The 19688-nt window shown below is 42.1% G+C and overlaps 1 protein-coding gene across 1 annotated transcript; it reads left to right on the top strand.

Moving 5' to 3' along the window:
* Positions 1 to 643: 643 nt before the first annotated feature.
* Positions 644 to 19071, top strand: LOC311138559 (uncharacterized protein). The gene is made up of 9 exons (XM_084173300.1): positions 644 to 1683; positions 2222 to 2257; positions 2662 to 2727; positions 5391 to 5429; positions 5588 to 5642; positions 5726 to 5804; positions 10835 to 10901; positions 16916 to 17064; positions 17214 to 19071. Exons 1-9 carry the CDS (start codon positions 925 to 927, stop codon positions 18118 to 18120), a joined length of 2157 nt encoding a protein of 718 aa, XP_084029426.1. The 5' UTR covers positions 644 to 924; the 3' UTR covers positions 18121 to 19071.
* The last annotated feature ends 617 nt before the right edge of the window (positions 19072 to 19688 follow it).

Here is a 19688-nt window from a genome sequence, read left to right as displayed (position 1 = left end):
CAGGCTGTGTTACCATTACATACTTATAGTGGGAGAAGGCGGCTGGATGTGTATCCCGGTGAAAGTGTGGACTAACTCAAATTATTTTGAATATACTGCCATAATGACATTTTTTCACTTTTCTGTCGCAAAGTAGCTTAGGCCTATATATGGTGCTGATGTTCAACACAGAGCAATAATTATGTAGGTGGTAGGCCTACAATATGGCCCATCAAAGGCATTCATTTTTTTCTGAAAAGGTTAGGCCTATAATTTAAGTGAGGGGAAACAGGAGAAAACCAAATCAAGTCTGGTAAAATAGTTCCAACTGTTAGGTATGTTTCACTTTACAAATAGCTAGGCTTACATGACTCCAGTGAGTCATTTGACCAAACCCATATCAACAAAAAAGTGTAATGGGTTCGCACTCAAAAAGATGACTGTACGTCGCTTTGGATAAAAGCGTCTGCTAAATGGCATATTATATTTAAGCTGACTTCATTATTCTATTTTTGTAAATGATTTTCACTGTATCAAGGATAGCGTACCAAACCCATATCACTCAGCAGTAAACTGGATTGGCTGGTACCAAACCCATATCACTCAGCAGTAAACTGGATTGGCTGGTGTTTATGACTTCTCGTAAACGTTGGTGGAGGCACATGACGTAGAAAAAAACGAAAGTGAAACTGTACAGACGTTCTCCGAATCCGAATGCAAGATATCGTGGTGGCTCTCGTGGTTTGGTCAATCATAAACTAATCTTTGTTAACCTTTAGAACATTTTCAATAGGCTACAAAGTCAATAGGCTACAGAGTACATTATCTTGTTATTAGGGCAAGGGCGCGGCAGAGTTAGTGGGCGTCCAATGATAATAGGAAGAGAGCTGGCCCGAGCAGTAAGTAGTAAAATGTTTTGCTAAATTGAGACAACAACTTTTTAGGATGCTTCGCAGGATTGAACGGTTGTGGCCATTTTTCCTGGTTCCAGTTCTCTCCTACTTACCCTGGAGATTGTTCATGGGAAATTGTTTCGCTTGGCTTTTGGAACGCACAGGGAAATGTATCATGCCAAGTGATCGTGACAGTCAAGAATCCCTTCCCAGTGAAGGAGTGAGGAGTCCAGAATCACTTCCCAGTGAAGGAGTGGGGAGTCCAGAATCCCTTCCCATTCAAGAAGTGGAGAGTCCAGAACCCCTTCCCAGTGAAGGAGTGGGGAGTCCAGAATCCCGTCCCAGTGAAGAAGTGGAGAGTCCAGAATCCCTTCCCAGTGGAGCATTGGGGAGTCCAGAATCCCTTTTTAGTGAAGAAGTGGAGAGTCCAGAATCCCTTCCCATTCAAGAAGTGGAGAGTCCAGAACCCCTTCCCAGTGAAGGAGTGGGGAGTCCAGAATCCCGTCCCAGTGAAGAAGTGGAGAGTCCAGAATCCCTTCCCAGTGGAGCATTGGGGAGTCCAGAATCCCTTTTTAGTGAAGAAGTGGAGAGTCCAGAATCCCTTCCCATTCAAGAAGTGGAGAGTCCAGAACCCCTTCCCAGTGAAGGAGTGGAGAGTCCAGAATCCCTTCCCAGTGGAGGAGTAGGGAATCCCGAATCCCTTCCCAGTGGAAAAGTGAAGAGGCCAGAATCCGATGAGTACTACTGCGAGTACGACTCGACATGGGAGGATCCTCCAAGCAAAGAAACCAGTCGTCAAAGGCCCCAACATGTACGTACACAGGCTCCTGGGCCCTGATTATGTTTGTTTTGTTGTGGACTCTCAGCAGATGAGTTTTAGAATACTGTAGCCCAGGGGTATTCAACTCTTCCCCTACGAGGTCCGGAGCCTGCTGGATTTCTGTTCTACCTGATAATTAATTGCAGCCACCTGGTGTCCCAGGTCTTAAGTCAGTCCCTGATTAGAAGCGAACAATGGAAAAAACGCAGTGGAACTGGCTTCGAGGTCCAGAGTTGAGGGCTGTAGCCTATCATTAAAAGTCTCCTATTGGCACCATAAAATACAGATGAGATATTTAATTTTCCAAAGCAACATTTACATTTAACATATTTTTTCCAATGTAGACCTAGAATAATGTTAATAACTCATCCTTTAGAATTTTCAGACAAAAATCGTATAAAATGCTTTTCTCAATGGCTTATACATGTGCTCTGTCATATGCCCAAATCTTCAGATAATTTTCAGACCTCAGCAGATTATGAATCACTACTGTTCTTTGTACCTCATTTTCACTGTTGTATTTCATCAGGTGTGGGTACACCAGGACACCGGTTGGTCGCAAAAAGTAAGTGTTATGTTCTGATACATTGAGAAACAGGGTTTTGGGACAACATTTATAAATATTTATTTAACCATTATTGCATTTGTACAACATTGCATCTCATATTGCTCACCATTCAAAGCTCCGCCAAGGGGTTAGGAATACTGATGTATTATGTCTGTCTATGTGAAGATCTCCATCTTTAACTTGAAAATACATCAAATGGGTATTACTGATAAAGTCTGCTATAGGCCTATGTCAGTAGCCAAGTAGAATGATTGCAGGCCTATGCAGCTAGTGACGTTTTACTTCCAAGTTTTTGTTTGACTTTACATATGAGCTCAGACATGTGGGCCTATCAGTATTGTTTAGGTCAGGTGTTTCCATAACTGCCATTTTGTGAACTCATGGAGTGAATGTGTTTTTAGTCACACAGGTTTAACAGATTCAGAAGTGCAGCAAGGGATATGCAAAAGTACAGGCGTGATTATCCAGTAAGTCAATATTCTCTTCACACAATATTACACAATTGATGCTATTTCATATAAATCCACCTCATAATGATGGTGTGCCACAGGCTACATTATCAATCCTAATGCAGTTCTACTGCTGCTGACTATTAATCATAGACTCTTAGGAAACAAGGTTGCTGAGTAGAACCATATAGGATTCTTCGGTTTGTCCCCATAGGCAGGGGTGTCGTGCAATTTTCTTCAATCAAAGTTTGTACCTACAGCCTATTGAATAGCCTATCATTATAGAACAGAGCTCTCTAACCCTGTTCCTGGAGAGCCACCCTCCTGTAGGTTTTTCACTCCAACCCCAGTTATAACTAACCTGATTAATCTTATAAACCAGCTAATTATTAGAATCAGGTGCGTTAGATTAGGATTGGAATGACCAATTAGTGAACATAAATCATTACTACGTGGAATTGCAGGAAATGTATTTTAAAACAGCCATAAAATCAAGCTTTTGGTGTGGTGTATTGATGCATCTCTATAAACAATAACCTACATGCATTATTACCTCCAACTTGGCCCAATTCACATTTCCAATTTCCCACCCTGATATCCCAAGCTAGAATGGGCACTGCGTCTCAATAGCCAATAGAGGCTAAATATCCGAAGCAGGGCTACAGAAACGTCAAGAGTGGGTCAGGCTCCTTGGGCTTTGCGGTGGCCACTCTGGTTTGGGTGTCCTTGGCAGAACGGTGTCACCGTAACCAAGTGGTCACATATCGTTCTGTGTTCCACTGTGCAAAAGGGGTCCGTGGAGTTTTATGAACATCAAGGCAGACACAGGGTGAATTTAGATTTTTTTTCGACGTTCTGATTGGCTAAAGTGGTCAAGCGTCCGACGGGCCTCCGCAGTGCACACACGTAGCCTATAGTTCTTCATCATTCTCGCCACTGCCAGAGAGAAGACAGGGAATACACCACCATTTACCTCAAGGCTGCTATACATATTTATTTGGTTTATCATTCTATCGTTTCTTAATGGAATTTTTGTGGTAATTAAATCAAATTTATTTAGATTTTATCTGAATTTATTTTCCAAAATAGTTTTACCAGCGCCTAGTATTCTTAAATTGAAAAAGGTGAGGGAACGCCGCTCCTCCACTCTCTGGCAGTACTACACCCCTGCCCATAGGGGAACCCTTTTTGGTGCTAGGTAGAACCCTTTGCAGAGGGTTCTACCTAGAACCTCTATGTAGGGTTCTTCATAGAACCCTCTGTAAATGGTTGTACCTAGAACTCTCTATGAAGGGTTATTCCTAGAACCTTCTATAAATAGTGCTAACAAAAACCCTTTTATCATCTCAAGGTTATTCCTAGAACCTTCTATGAACGGTTCATCCAGCCTTATCAGGCTTTACAATTAAACTTTTTATGACAATCAATACATTACATGTATCACAAGGCCTTTCTTTGAGGGCGGTGTTAGGAAACTCCTGGTTTACAGACCACATCAGGCCTGCAAGTCACATCATGCTGGCTTGCAAAGTGATATGTAATTGATATGTAATTGAGAAAATCCAACAATTTGAACTTTTAATCACCCGCAACCTGCTTTCAGAATGATTGCCAGGGTAGGGAAGATTGATAGGTGAGACTACTTAAATCATCTAAACTTGAACAACCATCTCAGTAACGGGTACAATACAGTGCCTTCAGAAAGTATTCAAACCCCTTTACTTTTTCAACATTTTGTTGTGTTACAGCCTAAATTAAAAATTTATTAAATTTAGATTTTTTGGTCACTGGCATACACACAATACCCCATAATGTCAAAGTGGAATTATGTTTAAAACGTTTTTTTAAACAAATTAATTAAAAATGAAAAGCTGAAATGTTTTGAGTCAATACATTTTGTTATTTTTACATTTTAGTCATTTAGCTGACGCTCTTATCCAGAGCGACTTACAGTTAGTGCATATATTTTTTCATACTGGCCCCCCGTTATGGCAAGCCTAAATAAGTTCAGGAGTACAAATGTGCTTAACAAGTCACATAATAAGTTGCATGGACTCTTTGTGCAATAATAGTGTTTAACATGATTTTGAATGACTACCTTATCTCTGTACCCCACACATGCAATTATCTGTAAGGTCCCTCAGTCGAGCAGTGAATTTCAAACATAGATTCAACCACAAAGACCAGGGAGGTTTTCCAACACCTCACAAAGAAGGGCACCTATTGGTAGATGGGTAAAATAATATCCCTTTGAGCATGGTGAAGTTATTAATTACACTTTGGATGGTGTATCAATCAACCCAGTCACTACAAAGATACAGGTGTCCTTCCTAACTCAGTTGCCGGAGAGGACGCACACCACTCAGGGATTTCACTATGAGGACAATGGTGACTTTTAAACAGTTACAGAGTTTAATGGCTCTGATAGGAGAAATCTGAGGATGGATCAACAACCTTTTAGTTACTCCACAATACTAACCTAATTGCCAGAACCCTTCTTGCCTTCCAAGGAACCATCAAATAACCCTTTGCCTTACAAAGAACCCTCGTCTTCCAAAAAGGTTTTTAGATGAAAACAGTTCTTGGTAGAACACTATCCCTCTGCAAATAACCCTTTTAGAACCCTAAGAGTGTAGTCGGTAGCTTGTACAGTAAATAGCACTTGGTTCTTGTTTCCACAGGAGCATAGAACACACTTGTACTTCGGCGGGCAACAACAAGTAAATAAGTTATCATTCCTTTATGTAATAAATAGAAAAACTGAATGATTTAAGTAATAATTTCACTGTCCAATTCCTCTATAATTATTGTACTGTTTTGATACAGCTCTCTGAGAAATATCCTCATTTCTGAATTTGCATTGCTTTTTCCCCCTCAGGATGATATGCCTAATTTACAATTCTACCGTGGACAAATACCCTCCTCCCCTGATGGTAATCTATTTACTGTTTCTTTGAGTGCAGTTTAGATTTGACAAGACTTTGACATTTGTAAATGTAACCTTTGCTCTGATTAGGTGTCTTCATTGAGGACTTTCACTATAAATGGAAAAGGCAATATTCACAACTGGAAAGAGTTCACTCATACATCCAATGGTTAGTTTCCTTTACATATGTACATGGGCTTTTAATTATTTTTATTTGGAATATTAATTGTTATAATACAATTCTTTAAAATGTGTGTGTGTGTGTGTGTGTGTGTGTGTGTGTGTGTGTGTGTGTGTGTGTGTGTATACAGTTGAAGTCGGAAGTTTACATACACTTAGGTTGGAGTCATTAAAACTCGTTTTTCAACCACTCTACAAATTTCTTGTTAACAAACTATAGGTTTGGCAAGTCGGTTAGGACATCTACTTTGTGCATGACACAAGTAATTTTTCCAACAATTGTTTACAGACAGATTATTTCACTTATAATTCACTGTATCACAATTCCAGTGGGTCAGAAGTTTACATACACTAAGTTGACTGTGCCTTTAAACAGCTTGGAAAATTCCACAAAATGATGTAATGGCTTTAGAAGCTTCTGATAGGCTAATAGACATCATTTGAGTCAATTGGAGGTGTACCTGTGGATGTATTTCAAGGCCTACCTTCAAACAGTGCCTCTTTGCTTGACATCATGGGAAAATCAAAAGAAATCAGCCAAGACCACAGAAAAAAAATTGTAGACCTCCACAAGTCTGGTTCATCCTTGGGAGCAATTTCAAAATGCCTGAATGTACCACATTCATCTGTACAAACAATAGTACACAAGTATAAACACCATGGGACCACGCAGCCGTCATACTGCTCAGGAAGGAGACGCGTTCTGTCTCCTAGAGATGAACGTACTTTGGTGCAAAAAGTGCAAATCAATCCCAGAACAACAGCAAAGGACCTTGTGAAGTTGCTGGAGGAAATGGGTACAAAAGTATCTATATCCACAGTAAAACGAGTCCTATATCGACATAACCTGAAAGGCCGCTCAGCAAGGAAGAACCACTGCTCCAAAACCGCCATAAAAAAGCCAGACTACGGTTTGCAACTGCACATGGGGACAAAGATTATACTTTTTGAAGAAATGTCCTCTGGTTTGATGAAACAAAAATAGAACTCTTTGGCCATAATGACCATTGTTATGTTTGGAGGAAAAAGGGGGGCGGCTTGCAAGCCGAAGAACACCATCCCAACCATCCCAACGGGGTTGCAGCATCATGCTGTGGGGGTGCTTTGCTGCAGGAGGGACTGGTGCACAAAATTAATGGCATCATGAGGAAGGAAAATTATGTGGAATATATTGAAGCAACATCTCAAGACATCAGTCAGGAAGTTAAAGCTTGGTCGCAAATGGGTCTTCCAAATGGACAATGACCCCAAGCATACTTCCAAAATTGTGGCAAAATGGCTTAAGGACAACAAAGTCAAGGTATTGGAGTGGCCATCACAAAGCCCTGACCTCAATCCTATAGAAAATGTGTGGGCAGAACTGAACAAGTGTGTGCGAGCAAGGAGGCCTATAAACCTGACTCAGTTACACCAGCTCTGTCAGGAGGAATGGGCCAAAATTCACCCAATTTATTGTGGGAAGCTTGTGGGAGGCTACCCGAAACGTTTGACCCAAGTTAAACAATTTAAAGGCAATGCTACCAAATACTAATTGAGTGTATGTAAACTTCTGACCCACTGGGAATGTGATGAAATAAATAAAAGCTGAAATAAATCATTCTCTCTACTATTATTCTGACATTTCACATTCTTAAAATAAAGTGGTGATCCTAACTGACCTAAGACAGGGATTTTATTCTAGGATTAAATGTCAGGAATTGTGAAAAACTGAGTTTAAATGTATTTGGCTAAGGTGTATGTAAACTTCCGACTTCAACTGTGTATGTATATATATATATATATATATATATATACAGTGGGGGAAAAAAAGTATTTAGTCAGCCACCAATTGTGCAAGTTCTCCCACTTAAAAAGATGAGAGAGGCCTGTAATTTTCATCATAGGTACATGTCAACTATGACAGACAAATTGAGATTTTTTTTCTCCAGAAAATCACATTGTAGGATTTTTAATGAATTTATTTGCAAATTATGGTGGAAAATAAGTATTTGGTCACCTACAAACAAGCAAGATTTCTGGCTCTCACAGACCTGTAACTTCTTCTTTAAGAGGCTCCTCTGTCCTCCACTCGTTACCTGTATTAATGGCACCTGTTTGAACTTGTTATCAGTATAAAAGACACCTGTCCACAACCTCAAACAGTCACACTCCAAACTCCACTATGGCCAAGACCAAAGAGCTGTCAAAGGACACCAGAAACAAAATTGTAGACCTGCACCAGGATGGGAAGACTGAATCTGCAATAGGTAAGCAGCTTGGTTTGAAGAAATCAACTGTGGGAGCAATTATTAGGAAATGGAAGACATACAAGACCACTGATAATCTCCCTCGATCTGGGGCTCCACGCAAGATCTCACCCCGTGGGGTCAAAATGATCACAAGAACGGTGAGCAAAAATCCCAGAACTAGTGAATGACCTGCAGAGAGCTGGGACCAAAGTAACAAAGCCTACCATCAGTAACACACTACGCCGCCAGGAACTCAAATCCTGCAGTGCCAGACGTGTCCCCCTGCTTAAGCCAGTACATGTCCAGGCCCGTCTGAAGTTTCCTAGAGTGCATTTGGATGATCCAGAAGAGGATTGGGAGAATGTCATATGGTCAGATGAAACCAAAATAGAACTTTTTGTTAAAACTCAACTTGTCGTGTTTGGAGGACAAAGAATGCTGAGTTGCATCCAAAGAACACCATACCTACTGTGAAGCATGGGGGTGGAAACATCATGCTTTGGGGCTGTTTTTCTGCAAAGTGACCAGGACGACTGATCCGTGTAAAGGAAAGAATGAATGGGGCCATGTATGGTGAGATTTTGAGTGAAAACCTCCTTCCATCAGCAAGGGCATTGAAGATGAAACGTGGCTGGGTCTTTCAGCATGACAATGATCCCAAACACACCGCCCGGGCAACGAAGGAGTGGCTTCGTAAGAAGCATTTCAAGGTCCTGGAGTGGCCTAGCCAGTCTCCAGATCTCAACCCCATAGAAAATCTTTGGAGGGAGTTGAAAGTCCATGTTGCCCAGCGACAGCCCCAAAACATCACTGCTCTAGAGGAGATCTGCATGGAGGAATGGGCCAAAATACCAGCAACAGTGTGTGAAAACCTTGTGAAGACTTACAGAAAACGTTTGACCTGTGTCATTGCCAACAAAGGGTATATAAGTATTGAGAAACTTTTGTTATTGACCAAATACTTATTTTCCACCATAATTTGCAAATAAATTCATTAAAAATCCTACAATGTGATTTTCTGGATTTTTTTTTCTTCTCATTTTGTCTGTCATAGTTGACGTGTACCTATGATGAAAATTACAGGCCTCTCTCATCTTTTTAAGTGGGAGAACATGCACAATTGGTGGCTGACTAAATACTTTTTTCCCCCACTGTATATATATACAGTGAGGGAAAAAAGTATTTGATCCCCTGCTGATTTTGTACATTTGCCCACTGACAAAGACATGATCAGTCTATAATTTGAATGGTAGGTTTATTTGAACAGTGAGAGACAGAATAACAACAAAAATATCCAAAAAAACGCATGTCAAAAATGTTATAAATTGATTAGCATTTTAAGGAGGGAATTAAGTATTTGACCCCTCTGCAAAACATGACTTAGTACTTGGTGGCAAAACCCTTGTTGGCAATCACAGAGGTCAGACGTTTCTTGTAGTTGATTTTGTCCCACTCCTCTTTGCAGATCTTCTCCAAGTCATTAAGGTTTCGAGGCTGACGTTTGGCAACTCGAACCTTCAGCTCTCTCCACAGATTTTCTATGGAATTAAGGTCTGGAGACTGGCTAGGCCACTCCAGGACCTTAATGTGCTTCTTCTTGAGCCACTCCTTTGTTGCCTTGGCCGTGTGTTTTGGGTCATTGTCATGCTGGAATACCCATCCACGACCCATTTTCAATGCCCTGGCTGAGGGAAGGAGGTTCTCACCCAAGATTTGACGGTACATGGCCCCGTCCATCGTCCCTTTGATGCGGTGAAGTTGTCCTGTCCCCTTAGCAGAAAAACACCCCCAAAGCATAATGTTTCCACCTCCATGTTTGACAGTGGGGATGTTGTTCTTGGGGTCATAGGCAGCATTCCTCCTCCTCCAAACACGGCGAGTTGAGTTGATGCCAAAGAGCTCGATTTTGGTCTCATCTGACCACAACACTTTCACCCAGTTCTCCTCTGAATCATTCAAATGTTAATTGGCAAACTTCAGACGGCCCTGTTTATGTGCTTTCTTGAGCAGAGGGACCTTGCGTGCGCTGCAGTATTTCAGTCCTTCACGGTGTAGTGTGTTACCAATTGTTTTCTTGGTGACTATGGTCCCAGCTGCCTTGAGATCATTGACAAGATCCTCCCGTGTAGTTCTGGGCTGATTCCTCACCGTTCTCATGATCATTGCAACTCCACGAGGTGAGATCTTTCATGAAGCCCCAGGCCGAGGGAGATTGACAGTTATTTTGTGTTTCTTCCTTTTGTGAATAATCGCACCAACTGTTGTCACCTTCTCACCAAGCTGCTTGGCGATGGTCTTGTAGCCCATTCCAGCCTTGTGTAGGTCTACAATCTTGTCCCTGACATCCTTGGAGAGCTCTTTGGTCTTGGCCATGGTGGAGAGTTTGGAATCTGATTGATTGATTGCTTCTGTGGACAGGTGTCTTTTATAGAGGTAACAAACTGAGATTAGGAGCACTCCCTTTAAGAGTGTGCTCCTAATCTCAGCTCGTTACCTGTATAAAAGACACCTGGGAGCCAGAAATCTTTCTGATTGAGAGGGGGTCAAATACTTATTTCCCTCATTAAAATGCAAATCAATTTATAACATTTTTGACATGCATTTTTCTGGATTTTTTTGTTGTTATTCTGTCTCTCACTGTTCAAATAAACCTACCATTAAAATTATAGACTGATCATTTCTTTGTCAGTGGGCAAATGTACAAAATCAGCAGGGGATCAAATACTTGTTTCCCTCACTGTGTATATATATATATATATGTTGTTGTTTTTTAAACAAACATTTCATTTAGGTTGTTCCCTCTTCAAGAACCAGGAATGAATTATCAAGCCAAGGAACTCACCAAAAAGGAAATTGAGGTACTTCTAGTAGTTTTTTTTTAGCAAGGAAATGTTCTCTACATACTGCATTTACGTACAGATAACTACGAAAATAAAGGAAACACTTGCGTAAATGAGGGATACAAAGTATATTGAAAGCAGGTGCTTTCACAAAGGTGTCCGTCCTGGGTTAATTAAGCAATTAACATCCCATCATGCTTAGGATCATGTATAAAAATGCCCAGTTGCCCATTATTTTGGCTACCTTGGCAAGAAGAAGAGATCTGTGACTTTGAAAGAGGGGTCTGAAAGGAGAATTGGAGATTTAAAGTGTGTGTGTGTCAGTCACCAGATCTCAACCCAATTTAACTCTTGAGACAGCATTTTCCACCACCATCAACAAAACACCAAATGATGGAATTTTTCATTAAAGAATGGTGTCGCATCCCTCCAATATAGTTCCAGATACATGTAAAATCTATGCCAAGGCGCATTGAAGATGTTATGGCGGCTCGTGTTGGCCCAACGCCTATCAAATCAAATCAAAATCTAATCAAATGTTATTTGTCCCATGCTTGGTAAACAACAGGTGCAGACTAACAGTGAAATGCTTACTTACGGGCCCTTCCCAAAAATGCAGAGACAAGATGAGATTAAAATAAAATAAATAATAGAAAAATAGTAACACGAGGAATAAATATACAATGAGTAACAATAAGTTGGCTATATACAGGGGGTACCAGTACCGAGTCGATGTGCAAGGGTACAAGGAAATTGAGGTAGATATGTACATATAGGTAGAGGTAAAGTCACTAGGCAACAGGAAAGATAATAAACAGTAGCAACAGCGTATGTGATGTGTGTGGAAGTGTGTGTGTGTGTGGCAACAGTATGCCTGTGTGTACATGTTATGTGTGAGTGAGTGTGTGTATGTGTTGGAGTTTCAGTGTAAGTATGTGTGAGTGTGTGGGTAGAGTCCAGTGTGTGTGTGTATAGAGTCAAAAGAGTAGAAGCTGTTCAGGGTCCTGTTGGTTCCAGACTTGGTGCATCGGTACTGCTTGCCGTGCGGTAGCAGAGAGAACAGTCTATGACTTGGGTGGCTGGAGTCTATGACAATTTTTAGGGCCTTCCTCTGACACCGCCTAGTATAGAGGTCCTGGATGGCAGGGAGCTCGGCCCCAGTGATGTTCTGGGCCATACGCACTACCCTCTGTAGCGCCTTGTGGTCGGATGTGAAGCAGTTGCCATACCAAGCGTTGATGTAGCCAGTCAAGATGCTCTCAATGGTGCAGCTGTATACCAAATATTTTCAGCCTCCTGAGGGGGAAGAGGCGTTGTCGCTCCTTATTCGCGACTGTGTTGGTGTGCGTGGACCATGTTAATTCATTAGTGATGTGGACACAGAGGAACTTGAAGATCTTGACACGCACCACTACAGCCTCGTTGATGTGGATGAGGGTGTGCTCGGCCCTCCGTTTCCTGTAGTCCACAATCAGCTCCTTTGTCTTAATGATGTTGATGGAGAGGTTGTAGTCTTGGCACCACACTGCCAGGTCACTGACCTCCTCCCTATAGGCTGTCTCATCGTTGTCAGTGATCAGGCCTACCACTGACGTGTTGTCAGCTAACTTGATGATGGTGTTGGAGTCGTGCGTTGCCACGTAGTCGTGGGTGAACATGGAGTGCAGAAGGGGACTAAGCACGCACCCCTGAGGGTCCCCCGTGTTGAGGGTCAGTGTGGCGGATAAGTTGTTGCCTATCCTCACCACCTGGGGGCGGCCCATCAGGAAGTCCAGGATCCAGTTGCAGAGGGGGGTGTTTAGTCCCAGGGTCCTGAGCTTAGTGATGAGCTTGGAGGGCACTATGGTGTTGAACGCTGAGCTGTAGTCAATGAACAGCATTCTCACATACAGTGGGGAAAAAAAGTAATTAGTCAGCCACCAATTGTGCAAGTTCTCCCACTTAAAAGATGAGAGAGGCCTGTAATTTTCATCATAGGTACACGTCAACTATAACAGACAAATTGAGAAAGATAAATCCAGAAAATCACATTGTAGGATTTTTAATGAATTTATTTGCAAATTATGGTGGAAAATAAGTATTTGGTCACCTACAAACAAGCAAGATTTCTGGCTCTCACAGACCTGTAACTTCTTCTTTAAGAGGCTCCTCTGTCCTCCACTCGTTACCTGTATTAATGGCACCTGTTTGAACTTGTTATCAATATAAAAGACACCTGTCCACAACCTCAAACAGTCACACTCCAAACTCCACTATGGCCAAGACCAAAGAGCTGTCAAAGGACACCAGAAACAAAATTGTAGACCTGCACGAGGCTGGGAAGACTGAATCTGCAATAGGTAAGCAGCTTGGTTTGAAGAAATCAACTGTGGGAGCAATTATTAGGAAATGGAAGACAAACAAGACCACTGATAATCTCCCTCGATCTGGGGCTCCACGCAAGATCTCACCCCGTGGGGTCAAAATGATCACAAGAACGGTGAGCAAAAATCCCAGAACTAGTGAATGACCTGCAGAGAGCTGGGACCAAAGTAACAAAGCCTACCATCAGTAACACACTACGCCGCCAGGAACTCAAATCCTGCAGTGCCAGACGTGTCCCCCTGCTTAAGCCAGTACATGTCCAGGCCCGTCTGAAGTTTGCTAGAGTGCATTTGGATGATCCAGAAGAGGATTGGGAGAATGTCATATGGTCAGATGAAACCAAAATAGAACTTTTTGGTAAAAACTCAACTTGTCGTGTTTGGAGGACAAAGAATGCTGAGTTGCATCCAAAGAACACCATACCTACTGTGAAGCATGGGGGTGGAAACATCATGCTTTGGGGCTGTTTTTCTGCAAAGGGACCAGGACGACTGATCCGTGTAAAGGAAAGAATGAATGGGGCCATGTATCGTGAGATTTTGAGTGAAAACCTCCTTCCATCAGCAAGGGCATTGAAGATGAAACGTGGCTGGGTCTTTCAGCATGACAATGATCCCAAACACACCGCCCGGGCAACGAAGGAGTGGCTTCGTAAGAAGCATTTTAAGGTCCTGGAGTGTCCTAGCCAGTCTCCAGATCTCAACCCCATAGAAAATCTTTGGAGGGAGTTGAAAGTCAGTGTTGCCCAGCGACAGCCCCAAAACATCATTGCTCTAGAGGAGATCTGCATGGAGGAATGGGCCAAAATACCAGCAACAGTGTGTGAAAACCTTGTGAAGACTTACAGAAAACGTTTGACCTGTGTCATTGCCAACAAAGGGTATATAACAAAGTTTTGAGAAACTTTTGTTATTGACCAAATACTTATTTTCCACCATAATTTGCAAATAAATTCATTAAAAATCCTACAATGTGATTTTCTGGATTTCTTTTTCTCATTTTGTCTGTCATAGTTGACGTGTACCTATGATGAAAATTACAGGCCTCTCTCATCTTTTTAAGTGGGAGAACTTGCACAATTGGTGGCTGACTAAATACTTTTTCCCCCACTGTAGGTGTTCCTCTTGTCCACGTGGGAGAGGGCAGTGTGGAGTGCAATAGAGATTGCGTAATCTGTTGGGGCGGTATGCGAATTGGAGTGGGTCCAAGGTGTCTGGAATGATGGTGTTGATGTGAGCCATGACCAGTCTTTCAAAGCATTTCATGGCTACAGATGTAATAATGTGGTCCTCTGTAGCTCAGCTGGTAGAGCACGGCGCTTGTAACGCCAAGGTAGTGGGTTCGAACCCCGAGACCACCCATACACAAAAGATTTATGCACGCATGACTGTAAGTCGCTTTGGATAAAAGCGTCTGCTAAATGGCATATTATATTATTATTTATAATAATAATATGCCATTTAACAGACGCTTTTATCCAAAGCGACTTACAGTCATGTGCGCATACATTTTTACATATGGGTGGTCCCGGGGATCGAACCCACTACCCTGGCGTTACAAGCACCATGCTCTACCAATTGAGCTACAGAGGACCACACTACGGGGCGATAGTCATATAGACAGGTTACCTTGGTGTCCTTGGGCACAGGGACTATGGTGGTCTGCTTGAAACATAGTTTTTTGGGTACTAATTTTGGGTAGAGCAGACATTTCCATTTATTTTTGTTATTTGAATGTGTGACATATTTATGATATAATTTACAAAGATTATACCGTTTTTATCAATCAGTATATTTGAGTTTAACCATAATATTTGTTGTAATATTTGTTCTGTCTTTTCTGGTTGATTAAACTGAAATTCCATCCAACTTTCTATGGCTTGTTTTAAAAAGAGCGATATTTTGGAGATTATTACATTTTCAAATAGCCGAAAGTGAGAGGTTATAATCTGAATAAAGGTAAAAAGGCCATTCTTGAACATGGGGTGAGACATTCTTAATAATCTGCTAGAGAACCAGTTCGGATTTAAGTATAACTTTTGTATGACTGATGCCTTTAGTGAGAGGTCTAATGGTTTAATATTTAATCATTTCTGCCATCCGAATTCATATTCATTATATAAATAAGCCCGTTTAATTTTGGCTTGTTCAGTGTTGCTTGCCTCAAAGCGAGCATAGAAGGCATTTAGCTCGTCTGGTAGGCTCATTTCACTGGGAAGTTTGGCTGGGTTTCCGTTTGTAATCTGTGATAGTTTGCAAGCCCTGCCACATCCGACGAGCATCAGAGCCGGCGTAGTACGATTCGATCTTAGTCCTGTGTTGGCGCTTTGCATGTTTGATGGCTCGTTGGAGGTCGTAGCGGGATTTCTTATAAACGCCCGGATTAGTGTCCCCCTCCTTGAAAGTGGCAGCTCTAGCCTTTAGTTCAGTGCGGATGTTGCCTGTAATCCATGGCTTCTGGTTGGGGTCTGTACATAAGGTCACTGTGCACTTATTAATGAAGCCGGTGACTGATGTGGTAAACTCCTCAATGTTATTGGATGAATCCCGGAATATATTCCAGTCTGTGCTAGCGAAACAGTCCTGTAGCTTAGCAACCACTTCATCGGACCACTTCTGTATTGAGCGTGTCACAGATACTTCCTGTTTGAGTTTTTGCATGTAAGCAGGAAGCAGGAGGATATAGTTATGGTCTGATTTGACAAAGGGAGAGCGAGGGAGAGCCTTGTATGCGATTTTGTGTGTGGAGTAAAGGTGATCTAGAGTTTTGTCGCTTCTAGTTGCAATGTGACATGTTGGTAAAAATGAGGTAAAATGGATATCAATTTCCCTACATTAAAATCATTGGCCACGAGAAGCGCCACCTCTGGATGTGCATTTTCTGGTTTGCTTATGGCCCTATACAGTTCATTGAGTGCGGTCTTAGTGCCAGCATCGGTTTGTGGTGGTAAATAGACAGCTACGAAAAATAGTATGGTCTGCATTTTATCATGAGGTATTGTAACCCAGGCAAGCAAAAACTCTAGACTTCCTTAACATTAGAGATCGCACACCAGCTGCTGTTGGCAAAGAGACACACCCCTCCTCCCTTCGTCTTACCTGAGGCTGCCGTCCAGTCTTGACGATGCATAGAAAAACCAGCGAGATGTATATTATCCATGTCCCCCATTCAGCCACAACTCTGAGAAACATAGAACATTACAGTTTTTCAGGTCCCGTTGATAGGATAGTCTCGAAAGGAGCTCGTCCAGTTTGTTCATTAGTGACTGTACATTCACCAATAGAACTGAGGGTACAGGTGGTTTATTAGCTTGCCGACATAATCTCGTCAAGGTGTCTCTTCGCCTGCCTCTCTTGCGCCGTTGCTTCCTCTTTCGAGTCCCAGAGATTAGGGCCTGTTCCGGAGGAAGCAGAACATCCAGAGCTGCCGACTCGCTGAAGTAGAAATGGTCATCCAAATCAAGGTTAGTGATCGCTGTTCTGATGTCCAGAAGCTGTTTTCAGTCATAGGAAATGATGGCAGAGACACTTTGTACCAGACAAACTATGTTGGTGTTTCCTTTATTTTAGCAGTTACCTGTATGTCATCTATTGACTGGTGGGCTTAGAAATTAATGAAAATACAATTTGTTCATAATTGTTCTGAATGACAATCTGCTTCTTCCTCAGGCTTTCCTTGAAGATGAAACTGCGAAGAAGAGGCTGGTCAAGTCGTACAAGCTCATGCTGGACTTCTACGGCATACAGATGTCAAATGAAACAACAGGGGAAGTGCGATGTGCAAATAACTGGCGTGACAGATTTGACAACCTGGACAGGTTAGCAATTTCTTCATTGGGTCATTTAACTATTATTTATTTTATAGTGATTGCAATACATAATAGCTAAAATTTCAGTTTTCAAATTAACCTTCTGAGAATAACAGTACCTTTGTATTTTTGTTGGTCTTGTGATTTTTCTATGGTAGACATACACACAACAACCTGCGCATCACCCGCATCCTGAAGTGCCTGGGCACTCTGGGGTTCCACCACTACCAGGCCCCACTGGTCCGCTTCTTCCTGGAGGAAACTCTTGTTAAAGGCCAGCTGTACAATGTGAAGGAGAGCGTGCTCAACTACTTCATCTTCGCTGTCATTGATAAGCAAGAGCGCAGGGATCTAGTTGAGTATGCCTACAAGCACTATGAGCCCAAACATGAGTTTGTATGGTGCCCTAAGAAGATCCAGATGACTTTCTCAAATGGAGAAGAATTATCAGATAATAGGCAACCAATGGCAGGCCATTACCAGCATGGTAACTACTTAGATGACAGAGATGTCAGTGACGACCTATCTGTTCCTCACAATGCTATTGTTAGCACAACTGTTTCCATTAGGCCAGAAGGCAAGAACAATTCAGTGAAAGAGCAATCTCCTCAAGACTTATCCCAGAGCCTGGAGAAGACCACTGAGGTTCCAGCCATAGAGCCATGTCCTAAAGACCCATCCCAGAGCCAGGTTCAGACCACTGAGGGTCCAGCCATAGAGCCATGTCCTAAAGACCCATCCCAGAGCCAGGTTCAGACCACTGAGGGTCCAGCCATAGAGCCATGTCCTAAAGACCCATCCCAGAGCCAGGTTCAGACCACTGAGGGTCCAGCCATAGAGCCATGTCCTAAAGACCCATCCCAGAGCCAGGTTCAGATCACTGAGGGTCCAGCCATAGAGCCATGTCCTAAAGACCCATCCCAGAGCCAGGTTCAGACCACTGAGGGTCCAGCCATAGAGCCATCTCCTCATAAGGTATCCCTGAGCCAGGTGAATAAAGCCAGAACCAGAGATGGCACAAAGGGCCCCCGCCCCAAAAAGCCTAGAATTGGGGAAACTACCTAAACAGTTTTGGAGAGTGTAGTGTCTGAGGGTCTATGATTGTGCTGACGTTTGCAAAAGTGTGTTAGAGGAAACTTGGCTCTGCTTTCGGAAACATCTGGAAAGCATGACTAAGTTCCTGGAAAAAAGGATATGGGAAGATATGTGAAAAGCCAGGGATTGGTGTATTAAAATCACGCCATACTATGTCACATAGGATATAAATACCAGGTCTTGAACAAAGGAGATGAGAATAGCAAATCACAGAATTGGGTCCGGCTGTTCTTTAGATATCTGCAGGTATCTGTAAATCTGACGCTGAAACTCTTTGTTATAATAAACCTTTATAATCAAAGTACAGTGTCAGCGGATCTTCTTATCATCACGGCATTATCAGCAATGTTTGTCTTTTCACCACATTTTAATGGCGACGAGGCTTTTGGGACGTGATATGTCTTTTCTCTGCATTCCATTCCTGGGACTTTTTTAAGAGTGTATAGAGATGTTTTGTAATTGATAACAACATAACTATAAATCTGCAGATTAGGATAAGTGCAGATAACAAACTTGGAAGTAGGATTTGTGTTCTATGTTCTGTGTTCCGTGTTCGTTTGTGAGTTTTGTTAAGTGTTATTGTTTGTCTATGGGAGGAGAGAACGGAGCGACAGCAGGTCTGTCTACTCTGTTGTTTGGCTTGGAGAGAGAGATTTTTAGGAGGGCTCTGTTCACTCTGAAATCGCATTGGTGACTGAACTGCGCACGCGTGGGATTTTATGAGTTTAGAGTTACGTAGAACAGATGTGCCACTCCCCTGCACTGAACTGCTGGGAGACGCAGTCTCAGAGCAGACAGAGAGGGAGGGGGAAACTTGCACACAAGTGGAATGTTCTGCTTGTTGAATTAACTGTTGCTTGACTGTGAAACTGTTTGGTTGATATCGGTTGAGTTGGTGAATGAGAGATATATTGACGGATTAAAAATAATAATAATAAAATAAATAAATAAAATAAAATGTTATTGAGCTATTTATAATATTCCTGAGTTAAGCTGTTTGCTTATTTCTTAGCGTGAATGTGAATATAAGTATGCATAAAATACTAAATTGTTGTCTGTTCCTTTGTTCTTCTGTCATATGAGAGACGAGAAGGAGGAGACAGAGAGAGAGAGAGAGAGGAGGTGCTGACCAGTACATCAGCGACAACAATCCAGTCCAATCAAGGCCAGTACTGTTCTTATCCACAAAACCTACTTTCCCTTACAGGATATAATACATACATTGTGTACACATAGAATATTTCATGTTGTGACCATTTCGCAGGAACTTGGCAACAGACTGATGAATTGATGTAATTGATAATTGCACATTAGAGTTTTTGTGAATGACTTGTTTTGATTAGTGTTGTGTTGGAAATCCAGCATTGACATTATTCTGTAAAATTAAGATAATTGGGTGCTTATTAAGCAATTGGGTTGTGGGTGCTGTAGTGTTGCTGGATTACAGGTCTTTTCTTTTTGGATTGCTCTGAAGTTGACTACTTTCCTTTACTTTTCCTGATCGGATGTGGTAAGACTGCCACTAATCAATAATTTGG

The sequence above is a fragment of the Coregonus lavaretus genome, assembly GCF_964263955.1.
Source record: "Coregonus lavaretus genome assembly, chromosome: 12".
Taxonomy (NCBI): domain Eukaryota; kingdom Metazoa; phylum Chordata; class Actinopteri; order Salmoniformes; family Salmonidae; genus Coregonus; species Coregonus lavaretus.
The sequence above is the reverse complement of the archived record's forward strand: the minus strand, read 5'-3'. Positions and strand labels throughout refer to the sequence as shown.